The following is a 17149-nucleotide window of genomic DNA, read 5'->3' as shown; positions in this document are numbered from 1 at the left end:
GTGAAGATGAGCAGAGAGATTTGTGGAAATTGGTTGGGATACTAGTGAGGATGCAGCTTGGAGCTGTGAGGAGTTACCTGGCATTTTTGGATGGGGACCAATTAAAATGGGCTTTATTTCTACAAAGATCAGTAGAGCTTAAAGCATGAGCTTTAGGTAGATGGGTATTGAAAAGTAGAACGGAAGGAAAAATGACATTTCTTGGATACTTATAGCAACTATTTGGAAATCCAGGCCTGGAAGGGAATAAAATCTGGAATCTGGCAGAAGAAATTCAAAGTTGAGGAAACATCTAGGTCAAATACCTATTAAGTATTTACTGCTAGAAGAGCTTAGTGGATAAGAACTTGAGTTTTGAAGTCAGACTACCTAGATTCAAATGTTAGTTTTGCCGCTCAGCAGCTGTGTTATTCTAGGCAAGCTGTTCAGCCATTCACTAGCTCAGTTTTCCAGTCTATAAAACAGGGTTAATAACAGTATCTATCTCAGGGTTTTTATGAAAAATGAAAGAAAGCTTGGAACAGTACTGGTACATAATACATGCTCAGGAAATGTTAATTCGTAAAATTATTGTTATTATTGGCAGAACTGAGCTATTTAACTACTTAAACACATGGATATCAGAAACACAAATGAGAGCTGATAGCCCTAAGAGGAGTAGACTTAAGGAGTAAGGGCTGTGAACCTTCAAGTTTGTGGAGTGACAAAATCAGGGAGTCTTCCATGGGTTTCCCTTGGTGTTTGTACATCATTTTGTACGTGGTAGAGCACTTCCTTTTCTGATGGTATCAGATACTTCCTTTATCAGTAGCAACTTAGATAAATAACTTTATAGGACAGTGGAAATGCTTCTGACCGTGAGGTTTATTGGTACCAAATTGGTTTGTAGCTATGATTCTTGTCATAACCCAATCATTTTTTGCTTAAGCGTTTAGAAATCAGTACGTTATGTTCTAGCATAGTGAAAAGTTGACCATTACCTTAAGTGTTCTTTTACCTGGTTAAATAATTAAACATTTTTAAAGCCTTTAGAAAAGGAAGAAACAAGTCATGTTGAAGAACTACAATCTGAAGAAACTGCTATTTCTGATTTCTCTACTGGTGAAAATGTTGGACCACTTGCTTTACCAGTTGGGAGAGCCAGGTAAGTTTTTTCTTAGTGTAGGGGTAGAGGGTAGGATTTAAATAGAAGTGTTCTTATAAACATTGGGGAAAAAATACGTATCTAGCTAGATCCCTCCCTCTCTCTTTTCGCCTCCCCCTTGATGTATATACTCAATTCTCTAAGGATAGCTCTACTTGACTGTCCCTTGACTGTACCATAGGTATCCCAAGCCTAACTAAGACGACTGCAGTGAGCTTCCCTTTCTCCATTCCCCTATACTGTTTTACTGTTGTTGCTTCATAATTGTTTTCCTTATTTCTTTTTGTTTTGTTTTGTTTTCCTTATTTCTAATCTGGTTCCTTGCCAGTCTTTTTTCCTCACTGCTGCCAGAGTGATCTTTATAAAATGAAAGCCTAACTGTATTGCTTCCCTGCTTAAAAATCCTTCAGTGGTTCTTTTGCCTCATGATAAAATCCAAATTCCTTATGAGTGACACATAGGAGCCTTCAGCATCGAATCCAGTGATCCTCCATGAGGGGTGCCATACTCAGCAGGCAATTGGATATATGCAGGGATACTTTTTGATTGTCACAGTGATTCAGGGGAGCTTTTGGCCTGGGCCGTGGATGGTAAATGTCCTGCAATGCATGGGGCTCTCCTGTCCAACGAGGAATTATCCCACCCAGTTGCCAGTAGTGCCCCTGTTAGAAACCCTACCGCCTTTGTCTGCTTTGCCAGTTTCACTACCCACCCCCAACATATGACTTTCTGTCTGCCCAGCCTCCCTCAACTCCAAAACCAAGAGTCTTTGCTGTCAAGGCATCCTGGAGGATCTGGTTATATATAGAACAATATTAGAGAATAAGGACCATAATAACAATATTCACAAAGTGACTTTCCTTCATGGTGGGGTTTTTTGGTTTTGTTCTGTTTTTCTGTGTAGAAGATTTTAAAATCTTTTGTAGTTAATCAGTCTTTTCTTTCTTGGCTTCTTGATTTTAAGTCATGTTTGGCTTTTTTTGTTTTCTGTCCCACAGCTTGAACATTATTTATTTGCATTGTTTTGTCCAGCCAGTGTTTGTTTGGATTTATCCATAGGCTTATCATTTCTTTGCACTCCATTTCTTCTTGCATTTCAGACCTTCCTTCTGAGATTATTGTATTTCTTTATTGAAGTACAATCCCTTAGAAATGCTTTTTCTGAACATCTGTTGGTAATAAGTTTAGTTTTCATCTCTTTGAAAAAAATTTTAAGCCATATTTTTGGTAACTTTTAATTCTGATACACTCAAATTTACAGAAGAATTAAAAGACTAGTTCAGGAACTTCTGTGTACCCTTAACCAGATTGACCAGTTATTTACATTTTGCTGTCTCTGCTCTGTGATCCTGTCGCTTATTCCTCCTCCTCTGCTCCTACTCCTGCCCACTCCCCCGTCTATATAGCAAACATGTATCACACGCACACGTTTTTTTAAGTGAAATATTAACAGTATGTTGGAGACATCATGCTCCTTTACCCCTAAATACTTCACTATGTATTTCCTAGGATCTAATACATTCTCTTATATAACCACAGAACAGTCATCAAAATCTGGAAATTTAACATTTTTACAATATTATCATCTAATCCACAGACTATATTCAAATTTCCTTAAGTGTTCCATGACTAATGACCTCAAGCATCTTTTCATATATTTATTGGCTTCTTTCTCCCACCCCAGAGGTTTAGTGAGATATAATTGACATATCCTGTTATTTCTTTTGCTTAATCTCACAGCCTACTTCCACTCCCAATGACCCTCTATCCCTGCCATATTGAACTCCCTGCTTGTAGTAGCTACACTTTATCATTTTTTTTTTTTTTGTCACTTCTCGATCTGCCTTGTGTACCCTGCTCCCACTTCTTCACTTGGTGAAGAAACTTTTATGTATTTTGCCACTTAATTTCCAGATTTTTGTTTCTGGGATTCTGTGATATTGTGATATATAATAAGAAACATATTTGGTCTTTGTCTGCTGTTCCTGGCACCCAACTCCTGAAACCTTTGGAATTTCCTAAGTGTGGAGAACTATAAAGGTGTCTTTTTCTTTTGTTATGTTAATGAGGTGACTTTGGGACCCCCACCCCAGGTAACCTAAGAATGGGGGCTGCTTGCCAGGGGAACCATGCATGTGACTGGAGGGTTGGAACTTTGAGTCCCACCCAGCCTCTGGGGGAGAGAGGGGCTGGAAGTTAAGTTCAGTCACCAGTGGCCAGTGATTTAATCAATTGTGACTATGTAATGAAACCTTCATAAAAACCCAAAAGAAGAGGGTTTGGAGAGCTTCTGAGTTGGTGAACACATGGAGGTGCTGGGAGAGTGGCTTGCTAGGAGAGGCCGTGGAAGCTCTGTGCCCTTTTCCTCATACTTTTCCCTTTGCATCTCTTCCATCTGGCTGTTTCTGAGTTCTACCCTTTTATAATAAACTGGTAATCTAGCAAGTAAAATGTTTCTCTGAGTTCTGTGAGCAGCTCTAGCATGTTAATTTAACCCAAGGAGGGGGTTGTTGGGACCTGCAATCTATAGACACACAGATGACAACCTTGACTTGGAATTTGGCGATTGGAAGTTGGGGGGAGGCAGTCTTGTAGGACTGAGGCTTTAACCTGTGGGAGCTGATGCTATCCTTGGGTAGATAGTGTCAGAATTGAGTTGAATTGTAGGATACCCAGCTGGTGTCAGAATTGCTTGGTGTAAGGAAAAACCCCACACATTGGAATTGGGTATAAAATCTGTTCATGATATCTTTGGAAAAGGAAACTTTTGACTGATTGACAGTCTCTACGTCTAATTTATTCTTCCTACTGTTGTTTCCAAGGCAGTTAATTGGACTTTACACCATGGCTCACAATCCTAATATGACCCATTTGAAGATTAATCGGCCAGTTACTGCCCTTCCTCCCCTTTGGGTAAGGTGTGATGGTTCAGATCCTGAAGGTACCTGTTGGCTGGGAGCTGAGCTTATCATAACCAATAACATCATCACAGGAATTGTCTTGTGCATGGTCACCTGTAAAGGTGAGAGCTCACTTCTCTTACTTTTGTGGGGGGGTGTGTATATATTTATCTGTATAGTTATTGCTTTGTGGTTTTTACTGAAACTTGATATTGTTAAGAGGGAGGTGCACACAGTGGAACTTGTGTTAGCCACCATGAATCTACTGCAGTGTGTAACTTGCAGCATGTAGGGGATAGTCCAGAAACAGATTTCCAGAAGTCCGAACAGGCGTTTATGGCTGTTTTATTTGGGTTTCATTTCATTTATATGTGTGTATTTTTGGAAATTTTCATTGGAGGATAAAAAAAGTTGAATATAATTCCAGTTTCATAGTGGGCCTTTAATTATACTTTTGGTAGTATTATTGACCTCTGTTCCACTTTCCTTCTTTTAAAAACATTTCATCTGTGATTTAAAATTTAATTTCAACAACTATTACTGTTAAGTTGTGATATCCTCAGAATTTGAGGGATTATAATTTTCTAGCTCTAATGATGTAATTTTGAATTGTACCTGTAACGTTTTTTTCTTTCTTTCATGTCCTATAGCTGATAAAAATTATTCTGTAAATCTTGAAGACCTCAAAAATTCACACAAGAAAAGACATCACTTGTCTACTGTAAGTATTTCTCTTCTATTCATATTATTTTCTTCAAACTGCTAACAATCTGCCTTCCTAGTGTAAAGGTTTTTTCACTCCTAATATGACTAGATATTTGTCTGTAGTATCAAAATGTTTATTTTCATATCAACTAATGACTGAAAATATATGCCTTGCCTTTTAGCTAATCTTTGTGATGAAAAAGAATTGTCTTATTCTCCATTTGGGATAAAAGCACGGAATATTTTTTTTAAACAAATTTTATTTATTTATTTTATAAATTTATTTATTTATTTTTGGCTACATTGGGTCTTTGTTGCTGTGCACGGGCTTTCTCTAGTTGTGGCGAGCAGGGGTTACTCTTCGTTGCAGTGCACAGCCTTCTCATTGCGGTGGTTTCTCTTGTTGTGGAGCACGGGCTCTAGGGCTCGTGGGCTTCAGTAGTTGTGGCATGTGGGCTCAGTAGTTGTGGTTCATGGGCTTAGTTGCTCTGCGGCATATGGGATCTTCCCAGACTAGGGCTTGATACTGTGTCCCCTGAATTGGCAGGTGGATTCTTAACCACTGTACCACCAAGGAAGCCCTCGACACTTTTTCTTTTGGGAAAAAAGTCAAAGTCATTTTGATAATGGGTCTTTGGCCTTGTGAAAGCATAGCTAATGGTCTGCTGGATGCACTCTTTCAGTTAACAGCCAGTGGCTTTGCCCAGTATGAGCTCTTTAAGTCCACTGCCTTGGATGATACAGTTGCTGCCTCGCAAACTACGATCACTTTGGATATTTCCTGGAGTCCTGTGGATGAGATTCTTCAAATCCCTCCACTCTCTTCAACTGCAACTCTGGTAGGAGCAAACCCTTCTTTCTGTTGAGTTTACTCAGTGTGGATTTACTTTGAACTTGCCTGTTGCTAGTGCTCCATGCTTCCAGCCCAGCCCCAGGCGTAGCTCTCCCTGGGCAGCTCTGAAAGGCTCAGCTTGCCCCTGAAGTCTCACCAGAGCAGCCAGTGGAGGTTTTGCCAGGTGATCTGATCTATCAGTTATCCACAGTGCTGCAATTATGATTAATAAAGTCTCTTGAGTGGGGACTCAAACGGAATCATGACAGTGACTTATAGTCTCTGCTGGTCGTAAGAGTGCAGATATTGGCAACACATCAAGAATCATTATTCTATTCAGACCTTTCATCTATATTTACATTTCTAGAATCTCTCTTAAGAAATTAATCAGAATTGGTAACAAAAATATATGGACAGATATTCAATGCAGTCACATAGCTGTGTTTAGAAAATATTAAAAATAAAACCTGAATAGTCAGTAGGAAAATGATTTAAATAGGTTTTCATGATGAAATAGTGTATATATATATATATATATATATATTTTAAATAATGATTTAAAGTATCTTTAATAATGAGAGAAAATGCTTATTATTAAGGGGAGAAAAAAAAGACCCCCAAAATACAAAATTATATGTACAGTAAGATCTCAACTATGGTTTTTAAAAATGTGTACACAAAGGCCTGGATAGTGTTACAAGTGGTTTCCTCAGCTTGGTGGCTCATGGATAATTATATTTTTAGAGCTTTTCTTTTCCTGCAATAGGAATTTACATACTGGCATTTACTATTTTCTTCTCTTTCAAGCCATCCCTCCTGCGTTTTTTTTTTTTAAGGTTTTAGGTTTATAAAACTTTGACCTCTGACTAAGACAACACATTGTAGATTTAACAGTTAGCAGTCTAATGAGCATATTTATTGGGGGAGGGAGGGTGTTGTTTTTGGTGTGTGGTAATGCTAAGTTTGTCACCGAGTCTTGAGATGTATTTATTTATATTTCTACTCCTTGTCATTTTGGAAATTCAGTGGGACGGAGTTGGAGAGCATGTGTTCCATGTAGCTGCAGTTGTGGTATAGAGAGGGGTTCTGGTGGCCTGAATTTAGGGTACTGTATTGGGATGGGTGGGGTCTATGGTATCCCTGGGGAAGATGTTCTAAATGCAGTGTTGACCTACTTTTTCAATTCACTAGTGCTTTATGAAATATATTTTTAAGTGTGTGGGTAGTTTGAAATGCAAATAACTGTGACCCTGATGCAGAGAAGATGGGATTATCAGTGAAAACTGACTCTGGGAACTTTTCAGAATATTAAGGTGGAATTGGGAGAGCCCAGAGGTCCTCTGAATCATCTTCACAGACAACTGAAATTTTTCCTTGTGAGTATCCTTCTGGAATTGTAACTTGTATTAAATCTCATGTTTTCATTAAAATGTTTGCTAGTATCATTGTTATTTAGTTTTGTGTTCTTCAAAATTGTTCCAAATGTTATGTGCTTGGCAATTGGGGCAGCGTTACTGTGTGGTAATTGTCCTTGCAGTTAAAGGGAGCATTCATCAGTTAGTAGTTAATGGGTAACAGTTCTTTTGCCTTTTCTACGAAGTATTTGAGTTCTATTCATAAGATGGAACCCTCTTTCCAGGTGAGTCGGTTGCCAGTTATTTCCAAATGTGTGTATAATCTGCTTGTTACTAACTGGGATTTTGATTGATGCTGAAGATTAATGAGCATGTGTTTTTATGTTTCAGTAATTTAAGCTCCACTCTACAAATTCAATCTCAGGGGTGTGGGGGGGCACTCATTTTGTTTATTTATGTGTTTATTTATTTACTTTTGGCTGCGACAGATCTTAGTTGCGACATGCGGGATCTTTCCTTATGGCTCCTCTCTAGTTGAGGTGGGTGGGTTTAGGTGACCCTAAGCATGTGGGATCTTAGTTCATTGGAAGGTGGATTCTTAACCACTGGACCACCAGGGAAGTCCTGGTAGGGCGTTGGGCAGAGTCATTTTAATGCAGTAGAAATTCCAAATGTCTTAGCTTGGCATACAAAGCCAGTTATATCCAGTCACTGCCCTACTTACTTCTTTTTTCTTTTTTTTTTTTTTTTTAACAGCTTTATTGAGATAGAAATTACATCCCATAAAATTCACTCATTTTAAGTATACTATTCAATAGTTTTTAGTATACTGACAGAGTTGTACAACCATGACCATATTTAATTTTAGAGTATTTTCATCACCCCAAAAAGAAACCCCATACCCATTAGCAGAAACCTCCCACCCCTGCCAGCCCCTGGCAGCCACTAATCTACTTTCTGTAGTACTTTGTTCCTTTTTATTACTGAATAACATTCCAGTGTGCATATGTACTGCATTTTTGTTTATCCGTTCATCAGTTGATATATGTTTTGGTTGTTCCTACTTTTTGTCTATTTATGAATAATGCTGCCATGAATAGTCGTGTATAAGTTTTTATGTGACATGTTTACACATCTCTTGGGTGGAGTTGCTGGGTCATATGGTAACTATGTTTAACCTTTTGAGGAACTGCCAAACTGTATCTTTTCCAAAGTGGCTGAATCATTTTACATTCCCACCTGCAGTGTATGAGGGTTCCATTTTCTCCATATCTTTGCCAATGCTTGATACTGTCTTTTTTATTGTTGTTACAGCCATCCTAGTGGGGATGAAGTGGTATCTCATTATGGTTTGTTTATGGGGTTGTTTTGTTTTTTGGGGCTGTGCCACTAGGCATGTGGGATCTTAGTTCCCCAACTAGGGATTGAACTGGTGCCCGCTGCAGTGGAAGCATGGAGTCTTAACTACTGGACTGCCAGGGAAGTCCCTCGTTATGGTTTTGATTTGCATTTCCATGATGGCTAATAACATTGAGCATCTTTTCATGTTCTTATTGGCTCCTACTTATTTCTTTAGCTTAATCTCACTCCCTACTTTGCCATACTGAGCTCCCTGCTTGTAGCAGCTCCAGTCCCATCACACTGTCACTTTCTGGTGTGTGTGTGTGTGTGTGTGTGTGTGTGTGTGTGTGTGTGTGTGTGTGTGTGTGTGTGTGTGTGTGTGTGTGTGTGTTGTTCTGCCTAGTGTGCCCTTCTTCCACCTCTTTGCTGGGTTAGCTGTCTGTGACATCTTCAACTCAGATGATTGCCCTGATCCCCCATAATAGCTTATGCTGCCTGTGCTTCATGCTGCCGTAGAACCTTACACACCCCCCTTGTCAGATGGTTTATCAAACAGTAATTTGTTTACTTCTCTGTCTCCCCTAATAGGCTTGAGTGCCAAGTACCCCACTGTACCTTCAGCTTCTAGCACAGTACCAGGTGTTTTTCATACTTTTACCTCCTCTCATTACTTCCCTGTTTGTAAAAAACTTGGTACTTTTTCTACCTTTCTCACCTTTCTTCTTTCTTGAGAGCTCCTCTTTCAGGACCCTTCCTGTGGGCTTCCATCCTACTTCTACCTTCCTGTCTCTGCCCTCCTTTCTCCACCCCGGCAGAGGGCTTATCCATTTAGTGATTTGACTAGTGTCTTCACGAGGGAACTCCAGACTCCCATCTTTAAGCTGCTGCCACTTCTGATCTTTCCCACTTCCATCAAATTAGTTCCCACTTGAGTAGAGGGCTCTTCCCTCCCATTCAGTATGTCCAAAATGAAACTTGAAATCTCCAGACTAGATCCCCTTAATAAGCCCCCCATTTATTTCTGTGATTTCATCATTCCTTCAGTTTCACAGGCAAGAAACCCTGTCTTTTACTTTAGTAAGAACTATCTCTAGTTAATGCCACAGCTAGAAGCTGCCACTCTACTGTGTGCCCAGCGTGTGGTGCTAGGTGGTTCGGTTATTTTGCCTGAGGTGTCAGCAACTGGTAAGTAGAAGAGCTGGTTTAAAACTCATTCGAATACATGTCTGTCTGTCTGACTTGAAAGTCCATGCTTTGTTACAATCTCCCTTAGAAATTCAGACTCTTAGACGTGCACGTGGCCATCGTCTCTCCAAGTTCAATCGCCTGTATTTTTATAAATAAGTAGGATTTTTTTCTTCTATTTCTTATATATTTCTGTCTGTGTCTCTCTCGAATGTACTGTTTGTTTTTTCGCTTTGAGGTATCTCACTGTGCCCATCTTAGTTAAAGCCCTTATTACCTCCCTTCTGGACCACTCTAATGATCCTTCATTGTTCTCAACAGGGACACACACTCTGGGCATCTTGGGCAGGATCATTCTTTGTGGTTTGGGACCATTGTACACATTGCAAGATGTGTAGCATCCTTGGCCCCCACCAAACTAAATGCTCAAAGAGCTCCCGTACACACAGTCACTGTGATGCCAAAATTTATCTTCACGTTTTTCCACGGACTCCCTGGGGATGGAGGATGATCTCACTCCTATTGAGAAACACTGTACTTTCTTTTTTCCTTAGACTCTATCCTGAGTATTTCTGACGGGAGAATTCTTAACTGCTTGATCATGTCATTTTCATGTCAAAAAATCAACAGTGGCTGTTGTCTTCCAGATGAAATAAAAAATCTTTTTAAGTTTTAAGACCACTATTCCTGTCTAATCCCTGTTCCTTGTACTCTTATTTGCCGCTGTTTCCTGGGTGTTTTCTCCACCCTTGGCAGAATCATCCCACCTTCTTCATCTTATCCCCTGCTCTGTAGCCAGTGGTTCCTGCATTTGAGTTGAGGTAATGTTTCACATCGTTCCTCTGGCCATTCCAGCCTATCTTGACCTCGACCTCTTTCCTTAGTTCAGTTTAGATATTGTAGGTATAGGCATACACATTCATGGTATTTTTATGTAAACTTCCACTCAGTCTCACATTTGTTGTTCCCCAGTTATTTCATCTGTATTATGGGTCCTTCTTGACCAAAATTAGAAGTATCTTCAAGGCAGGCTCATAGGTCTTGAATCCTTTATAGCACCTATGCATATATAATGAGAGTTGAGAATACCATCTTTAGCATAAAACTGCTGGATATATGTCCTGGCACTGTCAGTTACTAACTGTGTGACCTTAAGCAAGTTAATTAACCTCTTAGTCTCAGTAAAATGGGAGTGCTAGTAGTATCTGCCTCATAGGGTTTTTGTGAGGATTAAATAACATACTGCATATGAAACATTTAGAACAGTTCCTGGCATCTCATTAAACATTGAAGAATTCAAGGTACTAGGAATTCCCTGGCAGTCCAGTGATTAGGACTTCACGCTCTCAGTGCCGAGGGCCCGGGTTTGATCCTTGGTCAGAGAATTAAAATCCTACAAGCCACGTGGTATGGCCAAGTTAAAAAAAAAAAAAATATATATATATATATATGTACTAATATTATTACTAAATACATTTTACCGATTAAACTATGTTTTTTGCTAACAAGTTTTTTGGGTTTTTTTGTTTTTTTTTTTTAATCTCTCACAGGTTTTAGCTGATGGTTTGAGGACTGGTGTAACTGAATGGCCTGAGTCTCTGGAAGCAAAATCTGCTGTTGAACTTGTGCAGGAATTTCTGAATGGTGTTTGTTTTCCTAACTTATGCTTGTTTTTTGTTTATTTTTCTTAATTGGGAATTTATGCTTGCTATATTTAAATGTAAATTGTCTTTTTATGCTTGATATTCTTTTTGGTTGGGATATATCTAAAGCTATGAGGTCTGTCATGGTGAGAGGGGCAGCTTCCATTCTGAATTGCTAACTGTAAAGCTCTCAATGATTTTAAGAATTAATAATACTTATTTAATTTACATTTTATATACTGCAATCATATTTGAGATTGTAACCTTTGAGCGCCTACCATGTGCTTTGTGTGTCAGGGTCTTTCATAGTATCTTAGTTCATCTTTACACCCCTACCTAGTGGGTATCTATTTTGACCTCCATTGGAGAGTTAAGTAATTTGCTAAAATACCTGGTTATACTTCTACTATCCTCATTTGCCATTTGAAAATAGGATTAGGATGGAAATAATTTGGAATGAAGGAAAATAAAATCCAGAGTTAATAAGCTTTTGCCACTTTCTAGACTTAAATAAGCTGGATGAATTTGGTGATTCTACGAAAAAAACCACAGAGGTAAGTGATTATTATCAGAAATGCACACTGAAAGAGCTTGTAAAATTTGGTTGTACTGTTGTCTTTCACGTCATACAATCTCAAATGGATCTGCTACAGCCAAGGTAGCATTTTGAGAGTAGTTTTTTGTTGGTCTTTAATGTCAGCACTAGTGATTATTTTCCTTGAGAACCAATGAATATTTTTAAAGAGAACTAGTACATATTTATTATTAATCACTTAACTGCAGAGAAATGGAAATGAATATGTTACTATACTGTGGGGTAATATTATTATAGTATATTATTAATATGTTATGAGATGGCATGTTAATATGCCACAGATGGTACTATTAAATTGCACTTAATATGTTGTCATTTGACAAATAGGAAAATGGAGACAAAGGTAATTTAATTAAATATTTTTCCTTGGGAGGAAAGTTGAATGCTTGCTTTTAGGCATCAGAGTTTAAAAACAATTTTAGAGGTCCCAGTTTTCACTGTCTATTTATTTGTATCTCCTCATTAGTGGATGAAATTATAGAAGATGCATTCACATCTCTCTTTGCATGTGTTCATGACCCCACCTTTTCTCAGAGCAGCATTTGAAAGCTTATTGGCCTTAAACTGTTGCACTTTTTAAAAAATAAACTGAGTATTCTCTGACACTCACTTCTTTTCCAGACAGTGAAACATGACTCTGCTGCAGTTGATCAGTCCATGGAGTGTCTTCTCACAGTACGGGGTGATTTCGATTTTGCTGAGCAGCTGTGGTGCAAAATGAGTAGTAGTAGGTGTCCATCAGGATTGTGAAATAAAATTTTTCCTGTTATTTCTTAGGTTTACTTTTAAGTCTTTTGAAAATAATACAATGTGTACTGCTAGTCTTGTGTGGACATCTGGTTCTTGTTTTATCAAACTCATTTCTAATAATGCATTGGCACATTTTACTCAAGAATTTTCCTAAGACAAGGCAATTCGTAGAACCTGTTCTTTTCTCTTGCCGGAAGTGTAAGACCTAGGTGGTTTTTATGCTGTATTTATATGAACCAAAACATATACCTTAGTGAAATTATAATTATTAGGAAAAGATATTCCATAATATTTTACTAAGTATGTTATTTTATGGCAATGGGTTTAATTTCTTTCTTTAAAAATTCTTTTTTTGGGGGTGAGGGGGGCTTTAATTTCTTTCCCCCTTCCCCATCCATAAAGTTCAGATACTTGTCTTACATTTCATTTGTGTATCCTTAAAATGAATGACATATTTGATCTGCAGAGATAACCATGAAAGTAATGTTAGACTAACTTGCTTTCCAAGGTGTGATTTCTTATCAAGACTTGGTGAAGTGTTTCACGTTGATCATCCAGAGTCTACAGCGTGGTGATATACAGCCATGGGTAGGTTTAATAGTGTGTGTGAGAACCTTTTCTAAGCAGGATAGCAAACTGGTTAAGGACATAAGCTCTGGAGCAGACTGCCTGAGTTTGAATTCTAGCTCTGCCACTTCCTAGCTGTGTAAACTTGGACAGGTTCCTTAATTCATGTGAAGCACTTAGCACCTAGTTCATAGTTAAGTGCACAGTATTTGTAAGCTACTAATATTGTCATTACTGTTGCTATGAATGATTGTTCTCATATACTAATGAGAGTACAAATTGGAACACTCTCTAAAAAGCAGTTATGATAATGTATTGAGATCCTTGAAATGTATCCATCCTAAGGCCATGCACAGGAATACGTATCAAGATTTTATGTATAATGATAGTCATTACAGCCTCATTTACAGTAGCAAAAATTGTAAATGACCTGAATTTTCACTATTAATGGAATGCCTAAGTAAATAATGATATAGCCACATAATGGCACATGTAATAGTTGCCACAGATGATGTGGAGAAATGCTTACAGTGTTCAGTAAAAAGAAAGGATTATACACTATTGTATAAAAAATATAAATTTTGGGGCTTCCCTGGTGGCGCAGTGGTTGAGAATCCGCCTGCCGATGCAGGAGACACGGGTTCGTGCCCTGGTCCGGGAGGATCCCACGTGCCGCGGAGCGACTGAGCCCGTGAGCCATGGCCGCTGGGCCTGTGCGTCCGGAACCTGTGCTCCGCAACGGGAGAGGCCACAACAGTGAGAGGCCCGCATACCGCAAAAAAAAATATATATATATATATATATATATATATAAATTTTGGAGAGAAAAACCCGGAAACAAATACACTAAAACATGATATTCACCTCTGGTGGAAGGGTTACAAATGAGTTTCTCTAACTGCATTATACATTTCTGTACTTCATGGATTTTCCATAATGAATTTGTGGTTTTATAATGAAGAAAAATCTAAGGTAAAAGCTAGAACCAAAAAGATTCTTCATCTAATAGGAATTATTTTAAATAACACAACTGCCAATTCATGACAATGACAGAAACTTTCCTAGGTGTGAACGGAGATACACTCCAGAGCAGAAGCATGCAAACCCTACCCGTTTGGCATTTGTCATTCTATGCATTTTAGTCTTGCCCATCGAATTTTTCTCTTGAGAGTTTCTGTGTTTGTGAGATACTTACAAGTATATCGCTACCATGTACAACAAGTGCAAAGTGAAAATAGTATTAAAAAAAAGAAAATGCAAAAGTTTGTGTTGGAAATTAGAGATAACAGAAGGACAGTAATGAGAAAATGTCAAATATTTTAGGTGATGAAAAACGTAAGCTTATACGTTTTAGCTTTTAGCTAATGCAGTTTGTTTCTCTTTTGCTTACTGGACTTTTTATATTTTTATTTGTGGCTTTATAAACTTTTCCCAATTTCTAGCTTCATAGTGGGAGTAACAGTTTACTAAGTAAGCTCATTCATCAGTCTTACCATGGAACCATGGACACGGTTTCTCTCAGTGGGATTGTTCCAGTTCAGATGCTTTTGGAAATTGGTTTGGATAAACTGAAGAAAGATTATATCTGTTTTTTCATAGGTAAGTCCATTTCCCAGCTCAAAAAATTAAAAGCTGCATAGGTATTCTCAGATTTTCTCTTTGTACTTGTCCCTAATTGTTTGTAGTCCTGGCTTTGCCCCTGGTTCACTGTGAGACAAGCACTCCCATTTTTTGAGCCCGAGTTTCCTGCTCAAAAAAGATATTATATTAAAGATAACTGTAGTTTTTGTTTGTCTTTAATTCAAATGTTTTGAGATTCTTTGAGGTTAATATAGTAAATAAAAAACGCTTTTTATTTTAATACCCATTACTTGGTGGTTTTTATTAGGGGCAAACTGTGATCATTTTTAGGATAAGTATTAATTTATATTTATGGTGTAATGTGCCAGGAAATTTGGCTTTTTGTGAGGAACTGTTTAGCTTGAGCATTTCTTTTATATATGAACTATGAAATTTTTTTCTTAGGTTGCTTAATTTGTAATAGATAATACCTAAGGCTTATTTGGCATATATGTGTTTTTTCTTGACAGGCCAAGAACTTGCATCTTTGAATCATTTGGTGAGTTTTTATTCTAAAGTTGGTTTTTCTTTATTCGGTCATTCTGCATACAGTTATTAAGTGTCTGTTCTGTGCCAGCCTCTGTTCTAGGAAACAGATGAATTAAGACAGGCAATTACACTGTCTAATATGACAGACAAAAAGGTAGCCCATTCAATCAATGTCACTTCTCATTCTTTATAAATGTATGATACTGACATAAAGTTGTATCCTGCTTATTAAACCAATGTACTCCCACAACTCTCATTTATCTAAAACGGTTAAGGAATGCCTTTCTTTGATAGGCCTTATAAGGGAATATTTGCTTTGTATTCTCTTGACCCATTTCTTTTACACGTGAAGGATTACTTTCCAAACAATTTGTTATGTTCCTTAACATATTGATTCAAAAGATGCTTCTGATATATGTGGAACCTAGAAAAATGGTACAGATGAACCGGTTTGCAGGGCAGAAATTGAGACACAGATGTAGAGAACAAACGTATGGACACCAAGGGGGGAAAGTGGCGGGGGTGTGTGTGTGATGAATTGGGAGATTGGGATTGACATGTATACACTGATGTGTATAAAATGGATGACTAATAAGAGCTTGCTGTATAAAAAATAAATTAAAAAATTCTTTAAAAGATGCTTCTGGGTTTTAGGGTCATGATTATGAACTTTTTTATTTTCCTAGTGTCTTGATTTAGAAAGTTAAGGAGATTAAAGAGCATCCATAAGGACCCTTGACATTTGTTGTAAGATTCTTTTAGAAAATGGATCTTCAGATGACATCTGATCTCTAATAAAAATGCCAAGATAGGAAAACTCTAGCTTTATCTATTATGCAAAGTAAGACTCAGCTGGATTCTTTTGAGGTTAATTTTTGCTATTCAGAGTTTAAACATTTTTTTAAGTGTGTATATTTTTAGTGGAAACTTTTAATACATTTTTTTAAACTTAGAAAAGTAATAACATTTTGAAAATTAGAATACAATGCAAATACACCCTTAATCTCAGCACTCAAATATGAGTACCCTTATTTTTATGAATTCCCCTCAAGTCATTTAATATGCCTGTTTTTTTAAATGTGGTTTGACTCCAGACCTTTTTTTTAAAAAATTAATTAATTAATTGGCTGCATTGGGTCTTTGTTGCTGTGTGCAGGCTTTCTCTAGTTGTGGCGAGCAGGAGCTACAGTTCGTTGCAGTGTGTGGGCTCTCATTGGGGCGGCTTCTCTTGTTGCAGAGCATGGGCTCTAGGCGCGTGGGCTTCAGTAGTTGTGGCTCACGGGCTTAGTTGCTCCCCAGCATGTGGGATCTTCCCGGACCAGGGCTTGAACCCGTGTCCCCTGCATTGGCAGGAGGATTCTTAACCACTGTGCCACCAGGGAAGCCCCTGACTCCAGACTTTTGACACAATAGTTCTTAAACTTTGAGAATCTCCTAGAAGGCTTGTTAAAATGCTAATTCCTGGGCCCCAGTGACTCGTAGGTCTAGGGGCTCTGGAATGTGTCTTTTTTTTGGCCGCACTGCACACAGCTTGTGGGATCTCAGTTCCCTGACCAGGGATTGAACCTGGGCCGCGGTAGTGAAAGCCCAGAATCCTAACCACTAGGCCACCAGGGAACTCCCTGGAATATGTCATTTTAAACAAACCATCTCCATCTCCAGATGATTCTGATGCAGGTGGTTTGCAGATATATTAGTTTTCTATTGCTGCCATAACAAATTACCACACACTTAGTGTCTTAAAGCAACACAAACAAATGTGTTCGGAAGTCTAGTCTGGGTCTCACTAGGCTAAAATTAGGGTGTTGGCAGGCTGTGTTCCTTTCTGGAGCCTGCCTGTAGGGGAGGATCCATTTCCTGCTCATTTGAGTTATTAGCAGAATTCAATTCCTCATAATTATAGGACAGAGGTACCCTTTTCTTGCTGGCTATAAACTGAGGACTGTTCCCAGCTTCCAAGGGCCAACCCATACCTTGGCTCCTGGTCCTCTTCTTCTATCTCCAAAGGCAGCAATAGTGGGTC

The 17149-nt window shown here is 38.3% G+C and overlaps 1 protein-coding gene across 2 annotated transcripts in view; it reads left to right on the top strand.

Moving 5' to 3' along the window:
* The window catches only part of ZWILCH (zwilch kinetochore protein), a 38260-nt gene that overhangs the window by 8957 nt on the left and 12154 nt on the right, over positions 1–17149 (top strand). For both annotated transcript variants that reach the window (XM_059057726.2, XM_059057727.2), the window contains exons 4-14: positions 1026–1144; positions 3967–4166; positions 4695–4765; positions 5433–5588; positions 6886–6957; positions 11013–11106; positions 11610–11659; positions 12322–12427; positions 12959–13038; positions 14460–14616; positions 15108–15136. In XM_059057726.2, coding sequence (XP_058913709.1) covers positions 1026–1144; positions 3967–4166; positions 4695–4765; positions 5433–5588; positions 6886–6957; positions 11013–11106; positions 11610–11659; positions 12322–12427; positions 12959–13038; positions 14460–14616; positions 15108–15136 — 1134 coding nt within the window. The remainder of the gene's footprint in view (positions 1–1025; positions 1145–3966; positions 4167–4694; positions 4766–5432; positions 5589–6885; positions 6958–11012; positions 11107–11609; positions 11660–12321; positions 12428–12958; positions 13039–14459; positions 14617–15107; positions 15137–17149) is intronic.

Source organism: Kogia breviceps, chromosome 3, assembly GCF_026419965.1.
Source record: "Kogia breviceps isolate mKogBre1 chromosome 3, mKogBre1 haplotype 1, whole genome shotgun sequence".
Taxonomy (NCBI): Eukaryota; Metazoa; Chordata; class Mammalia; order Artiodactyla; family Physeteridae; genus Kogia; species Kogia breviceps.
The sequence above is the reverse complement of the archived record's forward strand: the minus strand, read 5'-3'. Positions and strand labels throughout refer to the sequence as shown.